The 18,506-nt window shown below is 41.4% G+C and overlaps 1 protein-coding gene across 3 annotated transcripts in view; it reads right to left on the bottom strand.

The window, feature by feature from the left end:
• Positions 1-1,129: 1,129 nt before the first annotated feature.
• LOC137645670 (uncharacterized) overlaps positions 1,130-18,506 on the bottom strand; it is a 180,494-nt gene continuing 163,117 nt past the window's right edge. For 2 of the 3 annotated variants that reach the window (XM_068378511.1, XM_068378510.1), the window contains exons 14-15: positions 16,597-16,653; positions 1,130-1,927 (exon numbers count right to left, since the gene is read on the bottom strand). In XM_068378511.1, coding sequence (XP_068234612.1) covers positions 1,808-1,927; positions 16,597-16,653 — 177 coding nt within the window. In that variant the 3' untranslated portion in view covers positions 1,130-1,807. Of the gene's footprint in view, positions 1,928-16,538; positions 16,654-18,506 lie in introns of all 3 variants that reach the window. The other variant, XM_068378512.1, reaches the window with a different exon arrangement.

Genomic DNA, 18,506 nt, shown 5'->3' with positions numbered 1-18,506 from the left:
AAAGTCACATTGGTTTCAGAAGAAACTTGTTTTAACATTTTTGTGATGGACAAAATCTTAAGCAGTAATTCTTATGGAGCTCAATCTACTGCTCTTTGATGATTTTTATAGGTTTGCACTAGACACAGAAAGATGTCTTCACTTTCTTCAATAATGTCTGACAAGAAGCCTGGAAACCTGAAATGTAGTTTTCTGTACTCAACATATAGTTCTTCTCTGGAACATTTAACAGTAACCAACATATAGTCTGTTCTCCTTAATCCATAGATTGCAAAGCTTGCTGAATAATGGATGAAACCCTGAATATTTTCAGAGAGATTTCCCAGAAGTGAATGCAATCACAATCTGGGGATTTTATTTCTACTGATATTCGTGAAGAGATTTCCCAACTCTGGAAAAAGATGTTAGTAAAAGTCCCTTTGTATGATCCTGAAAATCAATATTTTTATGTATAATTTTTACTTTAGGGATACGGCATGGAAGATTTCTCCACTATTCTCCCTTAGACTCGTTATACCCAAGTTCTTAACTGATCGAGGTCCTAGTCAATGCATTTTCTCCATAATGAAATAACATAATGAAACTGAAAACTATACCTTTCTTTTTCTTATGGATCATGAAAATATAATCACAATTAAATAAGAGAATTATTTTTAATTTTGTATCTACCAAAAAATAAAACCCAGATTAGATGTATGTACAAGAACTAAGAAAACTAATTATGTACAAAAAATGCCTACATTTTCAATGTTAAGTAAGCAGAGTTATATCTGTCGCCAAGCATGAAAGTCTTCCCATTAATTTTCAATAGATATATACAGTAAAAAAAAAAGGACTAGAATTAAAGAAAAAAAATGGGAAACTTTGGAGTTTCATGCCATAATGTATTATTGGCCTTTATGTGCACTCCTATGAATCGTTCACATACCAGTAAAAGATGTCGAACAAAAATGCAGATGTAGGATGAAATCGTGGAGTTTGAAAAGAATATCATAAAGGTGTTATTTGAAATCAGGAATACAGAACTAGTATCAGAATTATAAACAAAGTTACAGATGTGACTTATTCATCTCACTAATTGTGGTGATATTGGTTATCTTTGCATTTTACTCCTATCCTACAAAAAAAATAAACAAAAATCAATCCAAATGTCAAGAGAAATATTCTAACCTTACTGGACAGGATGATGTTCAATATAAGAGAACCAAGAATTCACAACCCTGAAATAAAATATTTTATCATTTTTCTTATACTTTCAACAGCTGTAATTCCAAGACAAACCTGACAAATTAAATCAATCTGCTTGTAATGATCAAGTGAAAGATTGGAGTTGAATTGGAAAGTAAATACAAAAAAAAAAGGGGTTACTGAATGAACATTAAAATGAATAGGTTACTGAAGTTATGGTTAACACATGAAAAATAAATAAAAATACAAAGAAGTGTAGAAAAACCAGCATTTGTTTAGTTCCATTAAAACTTATGAAAAAAAAATATAAAAAAGTAGCCCTAATTATGTCCTTGATTATTTAAATACAAATATGCTTAAGTTTTGAAAATCTTTATATAACACGATCAATCTTCTGGTTATTAATAAGCCATAATAAATCTGTAATGGTCCTAATCTGGATTATTTGCTAAGCAAAAGAATAACACTTGTAAAATAGCTTATTATTTTATGATTCGGTTTCCTTCGTTTGTTTGACCTTGTATTTATAAATCAATATTTGTATACTGTAAAATTAAAGAGGATATAAAAATTAAGAAATATATGTATTTACACTTTAGCTGGAACCTACAAACCATCATTAATAAGGTAACTGGAGTAAAAAATAAAACTGTTTGTCTGGTAAGTTACGATTTGCTTTTTCAACAATGCACACCATGGGTCCTATGTGTCTTCCAATGAGTGAACATGGATTATATCCCTAGAAGAGAAGAGAAAAGATATTATTAGCTATATCATGGTTGATGGAAACATTAAAAAATTCATAAAATATTTTTTTTTATGAGAATGCACCTACCATCACAAATTTTTTCATTTGTATTCTAACTATATAAACACTACAAATTTTATATAATTTGTATTTTTCCTACCAAAACAAACTCGAGTGATTTACAGTATATGTACTAATCATGTTTTCTACAATCGACCAATCAAAAATTTTGTTGATTGAGTCATGCTCCATTGCTGGGTAAACACAACGCAAGCGCAAGGAGCAAGCCTATCACTCACAACGTCTCCTCGCATTTGCCTGGTCAAAGACTTGCAGGGCGGTTTAGATGGGACCTTTGGTAAGTGACTTGGGTTTATATAGCAAGGAAAAATACAGATTATATCAAATTTGTAGTTTATTCCTATGTTGATACTAACTTCTGAGTCAATTATATGGGGAGTCTTCCTTACTGGGGAGGAAGTCTCCTTGAAGTTCGTAATGCCCAGCGTGGTGATGAAACGAACAAATGCCAGACACGATAAAGGAAATGTCTGAGGCTTCTGTCCTGCTGAGGAATAGAAACAGCTGTGGAAAATTTAGTTAATACACTGATCTCTTAATGTAAGAGATCAATGTAAATTGGTAAAGTGTAGCTGGCTCGTAAAGAGACAAGGTCAAACTTCTGATTCCCATCAGGTGAAGTGAGTTATACCCTTCTCTGATACAATTACTATAAGTAATAGGCAGTTATAAAAGAGAACCAGCAAAGAAAAGAGTAGTTGGCTCATAAAGAGCCAAGGCTGCTCGTTCAAATCTAAAAGGGGAATCTTCACCAGGGGTGAGAAGGTATGAACATAAAGTGTTTTATAACAAAAAGCCTTTTGTAGTATATCCTCAAATACTAAGGAAATGAGGCGCACTTTCTTGCATTAGAGTGAAAAACCAAAGGCAGCCTTCAAATCTGAAGATCATTCATTATCTGCCCTAAAATTCCTCTTGGCAAATAATGTTGAGAATAATTAGGCCTGAGGCTAGAACTAGCATATGTCCCATGAGAGCTGTCAGTTAGGCCATTTGTTGTGCTGCCACCATAATGCCTATCAAGATGGTGAACAAATGCTTGAAAGTGCCATCTTCAAGGTAAATGTTTGAAGATAGGTTTTTCCTTCCATCCGCCAGCTTGAGAACTTGTACTACCAAGTGGTTTCGCAGAAGTTGCTGCAAGTCCACGTGTATCATGTGCTGGAAGGGGGGGGGGGGGGTCCCTAGCGATGTTTCCCCTGGGGAGGTATAGGTTCTTTTGATAGTTTCTCTCAATCAGAGACACGGTGTTTCTGAACACATTCCTAGAAGCTGCCAAAACTTGCGAACAAAGTCGTTTTGGCAACTACCATAGTAATATAGAGTGGTTTTGCGTAATGCTTAGGTTGTGGTAATTCCACATAAATCCCGTGCTCGAAGGGGGTTCCCTAAGGACGCTTCCCCTAAGGACGTATAGGTTCTGCCCAAAACTCATGAATCAAATAGTATTATCGAGTGGTTTTGTGGAATGCTAAGGTTGTGGCAATCCCACATCAATCATGTACTCAAGGGGGGATCCCTTGTGACGCTTCCCATGAGAATGCATAGTTCCTCTGATAGTTTTTATTCCTCGTAGAGAGAAAGTGTACTTTCTTCCAGAGTGGCTAGAGCTCATGAACAAAAAGGGGGTGATATGTCCAAGCTATTTGTTCTGTCAGAAACTCTCTCTGATCTACGGGACAGAGTAACTATTGTTCTTCGAGAGTCGATATCATGGAAGAATTAACCTGAGATCTTTTCCAATCGGAGTCTGGATTAGTTCATAGAAGCAGAAAAGGGAAAGGTAGCAAGTCCATTGATACCATGTGATTGAGGGGAGGTCCTTAGCGACTCTTCTTCCGGAGATAGTGAGCTTAAATGTTGGGCCTTAAGCAACAAGGTGGCCATGCTCTGGATGGAAAACTTCACTTTTGATCTGAGGGCACCAACAGAGGAGAATATATAGGTAGTAGGTTGGTTAGGGCACCAGCCACCCATTGAGATACTACCACTAGAGAGTTATGGCCTCTTTTGACTGGCCATACAGTTCTACATTGCATCCTTCTCTCTGGTCACTGTTCATTTTCCCTTTGCCTACACATACACCGAAAAGTCTGGCCAATTCTCTACATATTTTCCTGTCCCCATACACCTGAAAACACTTAGATTACCAAACAATTCTTCTCCCAAGGGGTTACTGCACTGTAATTGTTCAGTGGCCACTTTCCTCTTGCTAAGGGTAGAAGAGGCTCTTAGCTATGGTAAGCAGCTCTTTTAGGAGAAGGGCACTCCAAAATCAAACCATTGTTCTCTAGTCTTGGGTAGTGCCATAGCCTCTGTAACATGGTCTTCCACTGTCTTGGGTTAGATTTCTCTTGCTTGAGGGTACACTCGGGCACACTATTCTATCTAATTTCTCTTCCTCTTGTTTTGTAAAAGTTTATGTAGTTTTTATAAGAGATATTTATTTTAATGTTGTTACTTTAAAATATCTTATTTTTCCTTTCTTCACTGGGCTATTTTCCCTGTTGGGGCCCCTGGGCTTTTAGCATCCTGCTTTTCCAACTAGTGTTGTAGCTGAGTAAGTAAGTAAGTAAGTAATAATAATAATAATAATAATAATAATAATAATAATAATAATAATAAAGGGATTTTGACGAAGGAAAAATCTATTTCTGGGGAGAGACCTGTGACGCCCGGTGAAAAGGGTCCTTCTTTACACTTTTCTGATATAAATCTTCCAAATATACCAGAGAAAGATAAAAGCATGGAATGCAGAGGTTACTAGCCTCGCGCGAGCACCTTGTGGGTGTCGTGTATACATCAGGGGCGTGTGAAAACCACTATTCACAGGCTGTCTTCCATTTAGATAATTCCTTCATCAAAGGGAAGGGCCGTAACAGAGGCCCTAGAAACCACACTTGGACCACGCCACCGACATCTAACATGAGCACCCTCTAGGACATCCTTCTGCAAGAACATATGGCTTGGCAAGGAAAGGGTGGGTCCATACAAAATAACCGGGAAGGGTTTCACCGGGCGTCACAGGTCTCTCCCCAGAAATAGATTTTTCCTTCGTCAAAATCCCTTTTCTGGGTCGACCTGTGACGGCCGGTGAAAATGTACCAGAGAATGCCTTCCAAGCCCAATAAAGTAATAACATAATGAGGAGAATACAAACACCATGTAAGACAATAATATAATATAATATTGTAAGTAAACATCAAATTACAAACTAACCAAATGACATAGGGAACGTAAGGCTAAATAAATATAAAGACAAGGAATCAACTGAGTGTCCAAACGTAAAAGGCATCAAACCTTACATGTCTAAGCATATCTAAACATTAAAGGAACGGTAAATACAATAACCGTTAAACCATAGGAATTAAACATGGTAAATATCATAGGGCTAACGAACTACCCAGGAGAGTGGCGACGTGGTGTGAGTGGCGGGTAGGAGGGAGAAGAGAAGAGATGGAAGAAAGGAAGAACAGGAGATTAATGGGGAGAGATAAGACTCCCAGCTGTAACCGTTGGGTATTTAAGGGCCTGTAAGTTCTTTAGATAGTAGCGTTTGAAAACCATAAGAGATTTCCAACCCGTATATTTTTTAAGGTCATCAAAATCCATGTTCTGGAAGTAATTGATGGAGGTAGCTACCGACCGGATATCATGAGCATGGGGAAATGATTCCGGATTAGCATGTTTAATGAAGTAGAGGATTTGTTGTCTGATACTTTGAATGGAAATAGTACCTCCTTGTTCTCTGATAAACAAGGGGCCAGACGAGCGGGTGGCAGTTCTAGCTAAACAGGCCCTGAGAGTAGTGACTGGACACAGAAAAGTATCCTGGGGAAGAGGAATAATCTTCCAAGGGGACCACCTATTTTGTGGATCCTCATTTTTAGCCAGGAAAGCTCTGGAGAAAGAAGTACTTCGCCTGAAGGGAGGAAATCTATGTTTTCTGAGTTTCGTGAGAGAGCTGCTAGTTCTGAGATTCTAGCACCTGAGGCCAAAGCCGTTAGAAATAAAGAATTCCTAAGAAGAGTGATATAAGAGCAGGATTCATTGTCCGTGTCTGTCGCAAGTTTGAGGACATCGTTCAGAGACCAAGAGACCTTTTGTGGACGAACCGAAGGTCGAAGCCTAGCACACGCATTTGGAATAGATGAGAATTAGGAATCAGCTAGGTTAATGTTAAACCCAACAAGAAAGATTTTATTCAAAGCTGACTTGATGGTGGTTATAGTGCTAGCTGCTAGGCCTTTGTCAAATAGGAACCTTAAGAAAGAGATGGCTAAATTCGGAGACATACGAGTATGGTCTGAATTCTTTAGGAAATCTGCTAGTTTCTTAACGGCCGAATCATATTGACGAATTGGCAAGTCCCTTCTGTCTGATTCTATGAAGAGGACGTTTTCCGGGTCAATGTTTGCGTCTCTACGAGCTGCAAACTTCATGAAGTCCACAAAGTTAGGGTTTTGGCTATCCTTGAGGAATCTGACACAGTCTGAGTTTGGACTACTTGGGTCAGTTTGGGGAATGGGATCCGGAAGGGACGGAGTTTCAACTCGAGGAGGAGAGGAAACCAACTGCTCTTTGGCCAGTGAGGTGCTACTAAAGCCACTGCCCCTCGGAAGGAGCGTAGTTGTGTAAAACTTTCATTAGAAGATTCACTGGAGGGAATAGGAAAATCTTCCTCCAATGGTTCCAATCCAGGGTTAATGCGTCCATGGCATAAGCCTGAGGGTCCAGGTTTGGGGTCACATAACAAGGACGTTTGTGATTCAGCTGAGTTGCGAATAGATCTACCTGGAGGCCCGGAACCAGCCTGAGTATCCACCGGAATGAATTTATGTCTAGAGACCATTCTGATTCCAGTGGTTCCGTCCTGGATAGTGAGTCCGCTATCACATCCTGGACTCCTGCTAGGTGAGTTGCTGACAGGAACCAGTTCTTTTCTGTTGCCAAGGCAAAGATAGTGACCAGGACCTTATTCAGGTTGGGTGACTTGGATCCTCCTCTGTTGACGCAGTGTACTACGGCTGTGCTGTCTGACACTACTCTGATGTGGGTCGACCTCGGAGGAGAGAGTCTCTTTAGGGTCAAGAACACTGCCATGGCTTCGAGAACATTGATATGGAACTGTTTCATAGCGGGTGACCAAGAGCCCTGAAACATCTGATGTTCGGAGTAACCCCCCCATCCACTCAGAGACGCGTCTGTATGAATTGTCACTTGTGGAGGTGGGAATTGTAGAGGAACCGATTTGGAGAGGTTCTTCGGTTCGGACCATGGCATAGTCTCATTTTCAAGACAGAGGGATCTTCGAGACCTTGTCTCTTAAAGGTACTGTAGCTCTCTTTCTCCAAACTCAATTGATGTCCTGAGTTTGGCTTTTAATAGATCTGTTACTGAAGCGAATTGGAGAAGGCCGAGGATTCTTTCTAAGGCTCTTCTGGACACCTGCTTGTGTTTGAGAAAATTCTTGATCTTGGAAGCTATTTCTCTTACATTTTTGGAAGGAAGAGACAGCTTGTGCTTCGAACGGTCCCACTGAATGCCTAACCATTCGAAGTGGCCTGATGGTTGCAGGCGGGACTTTTGGAGATTGACCCGAAATCCCAGGTTGGCGAGAAATCGAAGTACTTTCTTCGTAGCTCTGTGGCCTTCCAGGGCCGACCGGGCCCAAATGAGCCAATCGTCCAGATAAGCAATGATCTGTATCCCTTGGTTCCTGAGTTGTTCTAACACTGTCTCTCCCAGTTTCGTGAATATCCTGGGAGCAATGTTGAGGCCGAAGGGCATGACTTTGAACGCAAAGGCTTTCCTGCCTAGGCGGAAACCTAGATAAGGAGAGAAATTTTGAGCTATTGGTACATGATAATAGGCGTCGGTAAGGTCGATAGAGGTGGTGACGGCCCCACGGGGAAGTAAGGTCCGTACCTGAGAGATAGTCAACATCCGGAACTTGTCGCAGAGAATGTAAGAGTTTAGCTTTGACAAGTCCAGGTCCACTCTCAATGCCGACGAGCCTTTCTTCGGAACTGTGAACAGGCGGCCTTGGAACTTCAGTGATCGAACCCGTTTGATTGCTTTCTTCTTGAGTAACTCTGTGGTGTACTCTTTCAGGATGGGAGTGGGTTTCTGGAAGAAGGTCACTGGTGGAGGAGGAGAACCTTGTGGCCATTTCCACCCCAAACCTTTAGAGATTATGCTATGAGCCCACGGACTGAAGGTCCAATGGTCTCGAAAGTGGTAAAGTCTCCCCCCTACCGGGACCACCTCATTGTGAGGGAGTGAATGTCCTCTACCCCTGTAGCTTCCTCTCTGGTGTCCACGAAAGGAACCTGAGGGTTCGTAGCTAGGGTTGTATGCAGGCGAGGACATCCAAACGGGGTTGGGTTGTGTACCTGGGGGAGCAGTGAGGTAGACCACCTGTTGAGGGGGATTCGGATGCAGAGATGCCGAAGCAGAGGGAGACTGTGATGACAAGTGGGTAACTGACGATTGATGGTAGTGACCCCGGTTCGTCTTGTAAGGGGTAAATCTCTGCTTCTTCTTGAAGAAAGCTTGCTTTTGGGCTTCGACCTTCTTTTTGGCAGTGAGGCCCCACCTCACCTGCAAATTTTGGTTTGCTCTCGCATCGTCTTGTAGAACCTTGTTCACCTCCTCCTGAGGGAAGAGGGTTTTACCCCAGCAGGAGGAAGCTATCAGCCTGTTCGGTTCATGTCTGATAGAGGCCTCAGACAGAACGTATTTCCTGCAACTAACCCGAGCAGACCAGAAATCGGGTAGGTCGATTTGGTAGGACAGAGACAGGTTCTTCGTGAATATCCGAAACAAGGTCTCAGTGGGATAAAGCGAGGCTAGGGACTCCGCGAGGTGGGGTCCGTCTCTTTAAGAGCTGGCATGGCAGAACCTTCTTTGACAACTTGAATAGTAAGACCTGTCAATTTATCCGTAATAGGCAAGGTAATAATGGGAGCAGTTGTAAATATGGTGTAGGCCCCTTTGTGTGGGGTGAGCTTGGAATTAGCGCACCCCCAGTCCGACAACGCCCTGGCCCAGACAGCTTGGGCCTGCTCTTTAGGAAATATTACCTTATAGATTTCCCTTGAGGTAGATTTGGTAAGGATGTACACTTGGTTCCTCACCAGAGCTTGGGTAACCAACAGCCTGCAACTCACTATTCACAATTTATGCCAACTACAAAATAAGGAGGAGGGGGGAGATCCAAAGGAAATCCCACTTCCTACTGTAAGCCTGAGTGAACTGAAAACTTGAACTAGGTTCTTACCCCTGTCCGTAGCCAGTATTAGAATACTCTTGAGAAAGAGAATGCCTAACACCGGGGGCTAAAGGACATAGATGTCCATCTCAACACATCATTAGTGGAGGCGTATCTAGACTAACCATGGTAGAGGAGGGAAAAGGGGGAGACCTAAATCCTGAACATGCTATATCAAATGTTAAGAGAATGGTCCTTGACTGATTTAGTACCTCTTCTTGTACTATCAACATCCTGAAGTAAGTCCAGGTGTGCACCTATTACTAGGAGTCACTGAATCTGCGGTCTTTGCCTTCAGAGGAAGGGGAACTCTCTCCCTTGGTCTGAGTGGCTTGAACTATGGGAAGACTGTTTCTTATACAAGTCTCTTTGGTGGCGCCGAGAGGCAGGCATACCAGTTGTTTTCTCTCGTTATCCTAAAATAGTTTGTTCTAGTCTAGTCTTGCGATCTTTACTATAACCGATTCTAATTCTGTCTGGGAGAACAAGTAGGAGGAATTCACTAAATCCAAAACTCTAGGGATTTTCACACGACTCATGACAAATCTTCAAATCACCGTAGGGCATTACGATCCTTAAGATCTTCCGTAGTCGCACAGCGGGATATTGCTCTAAACCAACGATCAGGCCATGAATAGATTTGGATCGCAGACATTACTGCTATTTCCATGCTCATTCTTTCTGAGCCTGAAGAAATGGAGAATATATATACGTTCTCTGTCTGGGCAGACGGAACTAGACTAGGCAAGCTCTCTGGGACTGACAATGAGCTGTGAAAGGCCCCAGAGGGTGCAAATAAATTTTATTCGAACAGGGCCAGAGGGGGGACCTGTAGGCTTCTCATAGGCCGAAACCTGCATTTGTCTTGAGAGTTTTAGTCCGTATTTGAGTTCAGGATTCTGCATCTGAATCCTGTCTCCCAGTTTTTCCTCGGTGACAGCTTTCTCTGTCATACGGTGATGGATGAGACTCCTAATTCTCATAGCTTGAGGCTTCTCAGTTCTAAGAGGGTTTCTAACTCTGATGGGTTGGCGTCAGCACTCACAGGGGGCCCTCGTAGGGTTAACAAAGGGGCTGTCGTCAAGGTTACAAGGATACAAGGATTGCCTATTTATCTCAAACGTCCTTCTTTTCTATATCTGTAAACACACTGGGTGAAATAAAAGGCAGAAAGAGGACTGGGGAAACTTTTCCCGACAACATAAGCTGCCGAAGTATGGGTTTTCTTCCAGATTCAGTCTATTACAATTGAAAGATTATAAACTGGAAAGCCTCGTGTTGTCTTCGACGAGGGCCTTCTATGCTTTGTGAGGACTTGCCTTAGATGGCCTTTCAATCCCCTTTTCGGTTTAAGGATAGGAATGTTTGATGGTCTCATGAAACCAGAACAAAATATTCTTCTAGGCCACCTTTCTCTTGGTCCCATTAGTGCTAAGAAATGTCCTTTTGAGGTAGCACCGTAGATCCCTCACAGGGTAAGAGAAGACAGTCGTCCTCTTGGAGGGAAGAGGTGGAGGAGTAGGACCTGGTATCGTGGACTACTGGGTTCTGGGTCACAAACTCAGGAATAAAAGCAAAGGCCCATTCATTTCGCTCCTCTTCAAGCGTCTACTCTTCGCCAAGGCCAAGGTATGCAGAAACAGTCTTAAGTGTGTGATATCTTTCCAACGCTGCTCAAGGGCTCGTATGGAGACTGCTTGACGCTCCTTGTCAGCAAAGACAATTCCCAAAGAGGAAAGGTCCAACCAAGGCTGAGTAGTAGCCTTTCACCATGTCCATAAATAAACGAAGAAATCTATTATCAACTGTAGAGTGGCTCTGATCAGAGAAGTACCCTGTTTACGACACCAATCGCAGAAGATGGCCCACTTTCCCTGATAGACAGCTGCAGAGGATCTTCACAGATAATCAAACTTCTGTGTATTATCTTGCAAAAAGCCTTTCGCTTAGAGGTAATGCTGGATATTTGCCAACTGGAAGTAATAGAGATAGCAATAAATTGTGGTATCTCTACTACAGGTGGGGTTGACAGAGTAAGTTTAGATATTGAGATAGTTCTCTTGATGCCTTGATGAGAAGCATCAGCAGATCTGGAAACCATTCTGTTTCCTCTTGAAGGTCATTAACAGTCTGTTGATTACTTAATGTATCAGGCAGAAGGGTGGAAAGGTGTAAGAATCCATGTTGTCACAGTAATGTTGGAAGTCATCCTTCATCGCTGTTGACCAATATGGGACCATTGATAAAAAGACAAGAAGCCTTATGTTCAGAGTTTTGGCAAACAAGTTGACTGATGAAGAACCCCAAAGGACAAAAAGCCCTTCTGCAATGCAGATTAGTAGGAACTACTCCCATTCCTAAGCGTATCTGCTAGTACAGCCCTCTTGCCTGGAATGAACCTCACAAACAGTTCTATTACTTCTCAAATGCACTGGTGTGAGCCTGCTTCACCAGCTTGCAGAGGGACTGTAGAACAGTTCCTACTTGCTTGTTGTCATAGGCCACTATGTTAGTGTTATAACATAAACACTACAAAGTGACCTATCAAACTCTGTTGGAAGGAAATTTATCAGCTCTAGAAATGTTGCTCTCACATCTCCAATAGGCTGATGTGCAGAAGTTTTTCTTCTTGTGACCATGATCCAAAGCCAGTCTGGTCACTAAGGTGTGCGCCCCAAAATTTGGATATCTGTGAACAGCAGCATCAAGTGGAACTCCCTTTATGAGGTTTTTGTCATTCAATCATGTCGGAATGTCCCTCACTTTTTGTTCCCCTGGAACGTGAAGGTTAGGGGGTAAGGATCGGTAGCTTCTGATGTTGCAATTAATCAACTGGGAGTTGTTGAACATTCAAAAACACTTTTGCTTCTTCCCTTAATCTATTGATATGATCATCTGACGGAAAGACCCTCGCTGTTGCTGTGTATATCAACATTCCCAGGTACTTTAGCCTTCTCTTGGGCATGTGACTGACCTCTTTTAATTGATCACGATCCCCAGATTGTGGCAAAGGGAAAGAGGTCTTTCTCAATCCTGGAGCAACTGCTTCCTCGAGGACAACAGGATCAGTCAATCAACAAGATACCTCAGAAGAAGAATCCCATTCAAGTGGGCCCAAAATCCAAAGGCAGTCTGGTCTCTAAGGTGTGGGCCCCAAAATTTTGATGTCTGTGAACAGCAGCATCAAGTTGAACTCCCTTGGTGAGGTTTTTGTCATTCAATTATGTCAGAATAGCCCTCACTTTTTGTTCCCCTGCAACGTTGAGGTTGGGATTGGTGACTTCTGATGTTGCAATTAATCAACCGGGAGTTGTTGGACATTCAAAAACAGCTTTTCTTCCTCCCTTAATCTATTGATACGATCATCTGATGGAAAGACCCTCGCTGCTGCTGTGTATATCAACATTCCCAGGTACTTTAGCCTTCTCTTGGGCATGCGACTGACTAATTCTGATTGATAACGATCCCCAGATTGTGGCAAAAGTAAAGAGGTCTTTCTCAATCCTGGAGCAACTGCTTCCTCGATGACAACAGGATCAGTCAGTCAACGAGATATCTCAGAAGAAGAATCCCATTCAAGTGGGCCCATGATCCAAAGGCAGTTTTTTCAGTAAGGTGTGGGCCCCAAAATTTGGATGTCTGTGAACAACAGCATCAAGTGGAACTCCCTTGGTGAGGATTTTGTCATTCAATCATGTTGGAATGGCCCTCACTTTTTGTTCCCCTGAAATGTGAAGGTTGGGGGGTAGGGATCGGTGGCTTCTGATGTTGCAATTAATCAGCCAGGAGTTGTTGGACATTCAAAAACACTTTTGCTTCCTCCCTTAATCTATTGATACGATCATCTGACGGAAAGACCCTCGCTGCTGCTGTGTATATCAACATTCCCATGTACTTTACCCTTCTCTCGGGCATGCGACCGACTTCCGATTGATCACGATCCCCAGATTGTGGCAAAAGGAAAGAGGTCTTTTTCAATCCTGGAGCAACTGCTTCCTCGAGGACAACAGGATCAGTCAGTCAACGAGATACCTCAGAAGAAGAATCCTATTCAAGTGGGCTCATGATCCAAAGGCAGTCCGGACAGTAAGGTGTGGGCCCTAAAATTTGGATGTCTGTGAACAGCAGCATCAAGTGGAACTCCCTGGGTGATGATTTTGTCATTCAATCATATCGGAATATCCCTCCCTTTTTGTTCCCCTGAAACGTGAAAGTTGGGGGGTAAGGATTGGTGGCTTCTGATGTTGCAATTAATCAACTGAGAGTTGTTGGACATTCAAAAACTATTTTTGCTTCCTCCCTTAGTATATTGATACGATCATCTAACAGAAAGACCATTGCTGCTGCTGTGTATATCAACATTCCCAGGTATTTTAGCCTTCTCTTGGGCATGCGACTCACTTCTTCCGATAGATGACGATCCCCAGATTGTGTCAAAAGGAAAGAGGTCTTTCTCAATCCTGGAGCAACTGCTTCCTCAAGGACAACAGGGTCAGTCAGTCAACGAGATACCTCAGAAGAAGAATCCCATTCAATTGGGGCCAACACGAGAAGGGAGTGAGGTGTGTGCTAGACAGCCCGAATCCCAATTTAATTGGCACACTACTCCTTCAAGGATGAAGAGGAGAAATTTTCTGTCCTGATGGCTGCAAGTCACGTATTTGCCATCTCCATCCTTCGGCTGACTTCAGGAACAGCTGACAATAGAATCCCAGAGACCCCTCTTGGATGACTTCTAGCACCTTTTTCTCCATCATCACTTCCACTGTAACAGTAGAACACTCAGCTAGAATAACAAAGGAATTTTAATTTATAAACAATTTATTTCTTAAATTTTGGTAGCCTTTGCAGAGATGAAACAGATTAATCGCTGCTGGATCGATTTTTTTTGTGATGTCCACAGCAATAGTAAGAAGTAACTCAGTTGAACTAAAGTTTTTTTTTTTGTCTTCATCCCGCTGCCAATCGGATCACGATATACAGCTATATGGAGAGGTCTTGTTGGCAGCAGGAAAACCAGGCGTAAGGAGTCCACTTGACAGGTTGACTGTTCATTTTTCTATAAGGGTTGGTGCTTCCAATAAAATTCTCTTTATCCCTTACATTCCAAATACTCAGTAGAACTAAGTTTAGGAAACTAAAGTTATTTTTTCAAGTTTTTGACCACTCCACAAAGGCATGTGTTGATCAAGGCTTCTATTCATGCCATCTACTGTATAATCATATAGTCTGTCTTAAAAACTTACAGGACATCTTGTTCAAAATCACTTAATGACAAATTGTAAACTTGGGAAATCCTTACTTTTACTGAGAAAACATCTATTACCAGGAAACTAACTGAAAGAAAATGCTTTTGTGAAAAGACATAGTCATTTATGTTTGCTTTAAAGCTTTCAGTTATCATATTCATAAAACAGGTGTAATTTTTATTTTTTTTTTCATCTATTGGGCAGATATCCAATTGTTATGTAGTCAGGCTAGGTTTTTAGAAGATGAGGTCCATTAGATGCAATCTTTTCTCTTTCATGTCCTTAATTTTATACATACAAACATATACCAAGGCACTTCCCCCAAATTTTGGGGGTAGCCAACATCAAACAAATGAAACAAAAAAGGAGACCTCCTCTCTACATTCCTCCCAGCCTGACAAGAGACTCAACCGAGTTCAGCTGGTACTGCTAGGATGCCACAGCCCACCCTCCCCCGTTATCCACCACAGATGAAGCTTCATAACGCTGAATCCCCTACTGCTGCTACCTCCGTGGTCATCCAAGGCACCAGAGGAAGCAGCAGGGCCTACCGGAACTGCGTCACAATCGCTTGCCATTCATTCCTATTTCTAGCATGCTCTCTTGCCTCTCTCACATCTATCCTCCTATCACCCAGAGCTTTCTTCACTCCATCCATCCACCCAAACTTTGGCCTTCCTCTTGTACTTCTCCCATCAACTCTTGCATTCATCACCTTCTTTGGCAGACAGCCATTTTCCATTCTCTCAACATTGCCAAACCACTTCAACACATTTATATCCACTCTAGTTGCTAACTCATTTCTTACACCCGTTCTCACCCTCACTACTTCGTTCCTAACGCTATCTACTTGTGATACACCAGCCATACTCCTTAAAAACTTCATCTCAAACACGTTCAATTTCTGTCTCTCCGTCACTTTCATTCCCCACAACTCCAATCCATACATCACAGTTGGTGCAATCACTTTCTCATACAGAACTCTCTTTACATCCATACCCAACCTTCTATTTTTTACTACTCCCTTAACTGCCCCCAACACTTTGCATCCTTCATTCACTCTCTGGCGTACATCTGCTTCCACTCCACCATTTGCTGCAACAACAGACCCCAAGTACTTGAACTGATTCACGTCAAGTAACTCTCCACTCAACATGACATTCAACCTCGCACCACCTCCCCTTCCCATACATCTCATAACCTTACTCTTACCCACATTAACTCTCAACTTCCTTCTCTCACATACCCTTCCAAATTCTGTCACTAATCGGCCAAGCTTCTCTTCCTCGTCTGCAACCAGCACAGTATCATCCGCAAACTGTACTGGTTAATTTTATGATAAGCATAATAAAGGCATCTTTCTAAAACTTCTTTCTCAGAGATGCTGATGTTGTCTCTGCTTAACACTAACCTTCTTTCACATACCGAGAGAAGGTAGGTCTGGTGGGGGTGTCGGACTCTTCATTCATAAAAGTTACTCAAATCTTAAAACGTTGAAAAGAATTAGTGTAACAAGCTTTGAATATATAGAAATAAAATTTACGCCAAAAAAAAACAGAAGAATATCCTTTGTAAACAGTACGTGATCTGAAACGATATATACTCTGAACGAACAAGATAAAACGACAGCGGAGGTCCTGTAGAGAGTAGGTTCTTCTACTGTATGGGACTGGAAAAGCAGCCATCAAAGTAAAGTAAGTAACCTTTTGTAGTGTTGAAGCATTTATGAGCATGGGTTTGAAGTCATTACCCGCCATGACAATAATGATTTTTACCAGTTATTGATTTCCTGAAGCAGGATGTTGGTGGTCTTCCTTTGAAGACATCCATTATCTATTAAAAGTTAAACTGTACTCATTTAGAAAAGCATCCATTTTTTTTTATAGTATAAATACAGAGAATATTGTAGGAAAGCTACTTGATATATTTTATGCTACTTTATCTCTAATTGCCCATTAGGTAATTAACATTTATGTTGTTTATTAAAAATTATACTCACCATATTCATTCTGAGCCTAAATTTATATGGACTGATGAAACTGGCTAAAGATACATACCTCCAACTCTTTTTCTTCACAAGACTTCAAAAGCTTCTGAATTGTGGTTTGATAAAGCTGTAAAATAACATGAAAATAAGAATAGATATAATTGTGTATATACAACATATATATTTTTAACAAATTTAATTTTTCCTATAAACTGTTTACTTTCAAGATGACTTATTTAGTATATTGCACAATTTTCATTATAAGATAAAAAAATTATTTGTTCAGCTGACAGGCGACTGCATCATTGAAACGGAACAGGTGGTCAGGGCTTGGATTATATATCCACTGGATAAATAAAATTGTTTGGCTATCTGTACACCTGAAGAAGCATGATCACTTTTCCAAATTTTAAGCAATATTGGGTCACCATGGCAAAGATGATATGACACTACGTCCCACTCCCACCAACACCCTCTACAAACTCCCTGGTAAGTAATATATAATTTCTGGGGGGTATGTAATACCCCCCAGAAATCAGGAGGCATAAAACAACGATAACTGAAGACCAAACAAATCTTGGACTCAAGAGTTACGTCCTCATGTACTAGTTCTATTAGACTTAAGTCAAGAAAGAACTTTGCCACTGTGGAGGGACTACCAGCCCAGAATAAAAGAATGGACCAATGGAGGGACTCTGACCAATTATGTCGTGCTGTTCCTCCCCATAACAAGTGTCAAGGATTTTCTTGATCTCTTGGTTGACCTGCTTGTTGGGATATCTTTTGTTCGCAAGGATTTGTGATATATGATCTAGTTCATCATGGTTAGCCTTCCAGGAGGAGCAATGAGAGAGAGCCCTCTTGACGAAGCGCTTGGTATATGGCAGGGCATTTGTTGTCACTGTTGAGGCAAAGTCCACAGTTCGTTGGTTTATTGTAGACGAATGTATGGAACCCAGTTACAGTGGTTTCAACCAGGACATTGAGGATGGGGATTCATCCATTGTGGCTGTGTTTCAGCTTGAAATGCAGGGAGCTGCACTCCTCAAAGGTGCGACAGAGTTCCTTGATGTCTTGGGAGGAAGCAGTCTTAATGAAAATATCATCAATGTATCTTACATATACGTCAGGTCAGTGTGTATGTGAGAAAAATCGTTCTTCCACTACTCCCACGTAGAAATCATAAATGGCAAACCATGGCAACATCTCTGAGAAAAGTTCAAAATGAAGGCCCAGTTACCTTCACAGTCTGCTTTAATGCATTCCATCAAAATGGAAAACGCTTCCATATACTGCCACCAAAAACTGAACAGGTAAGCTGAATCTGATGCATTAAACTCCTTAAGAAGATCAAGTACAGTAGATGCAACGTGAACCAACAGAAAAAGAATCGGTGACATCTTCATCTTTGGATATTTTTTAACTTTTCCAAAACGTCGCCACAGACCACCAATAGGTTTTCATCCCGTGATTTCCATTTTGCACAGCACAATTCTGGAACTTGGGCAAGAGCATTCTCTGATGTGTTTCATGCATTAATTTGTGTACATAAATTTCCATATTGTAAGCATCAATTAGTATATGCAAGGTTGTTTTAACCATGTACACCACTCTTAACCTTGAACAATTAGGGGTGAAAGCTTGCAGATACTCACTCACATGATATTAAAGACCACATTTTTTTTTCTTACTTTGAGCTCCTACCCCTGTGTCTGTAACTGTAAAAATATAAAATATAGGCTACCTATTCAGCTCCTACCCCTGTGTCTGTAACTGTAAAAATAATAGGGTACTTATCTCCTGCTTCTGCATAGTTCTAGTTGTGAGCTGCACAGAAGCAAAAGCTAGCTTACTGCCTAGAGTGCAGATTTATGATTGATATAAATCACAATCATCATATAACAGGATTAACAGCCTGCTGTTGTGTTGCTTGCTTGTGGCAGCCACAATATTATCTTGTGTGTGTGTGTCTCTCTCTCA

This window comes from Palaemon carinicauda, chromosome 8 (genome assembly GCF_036898095.1).
Source record: "Palaemon carinicauda isolate YSFRI2023 chromosome 8, ASM3689809v2, whole genome shotgun sequence".
NCBI lineage: Eukaryota > Metazoa > Arthropoda > Malacostraca > Decapoda > Palaemonidae > Palaemon > Palaemon carinicauda.
The sequence above is the reverse complement of the archived record's forward strand: the minus strand, read 5'-3'. Positions and strand labels throughout refer to the sequence as shown.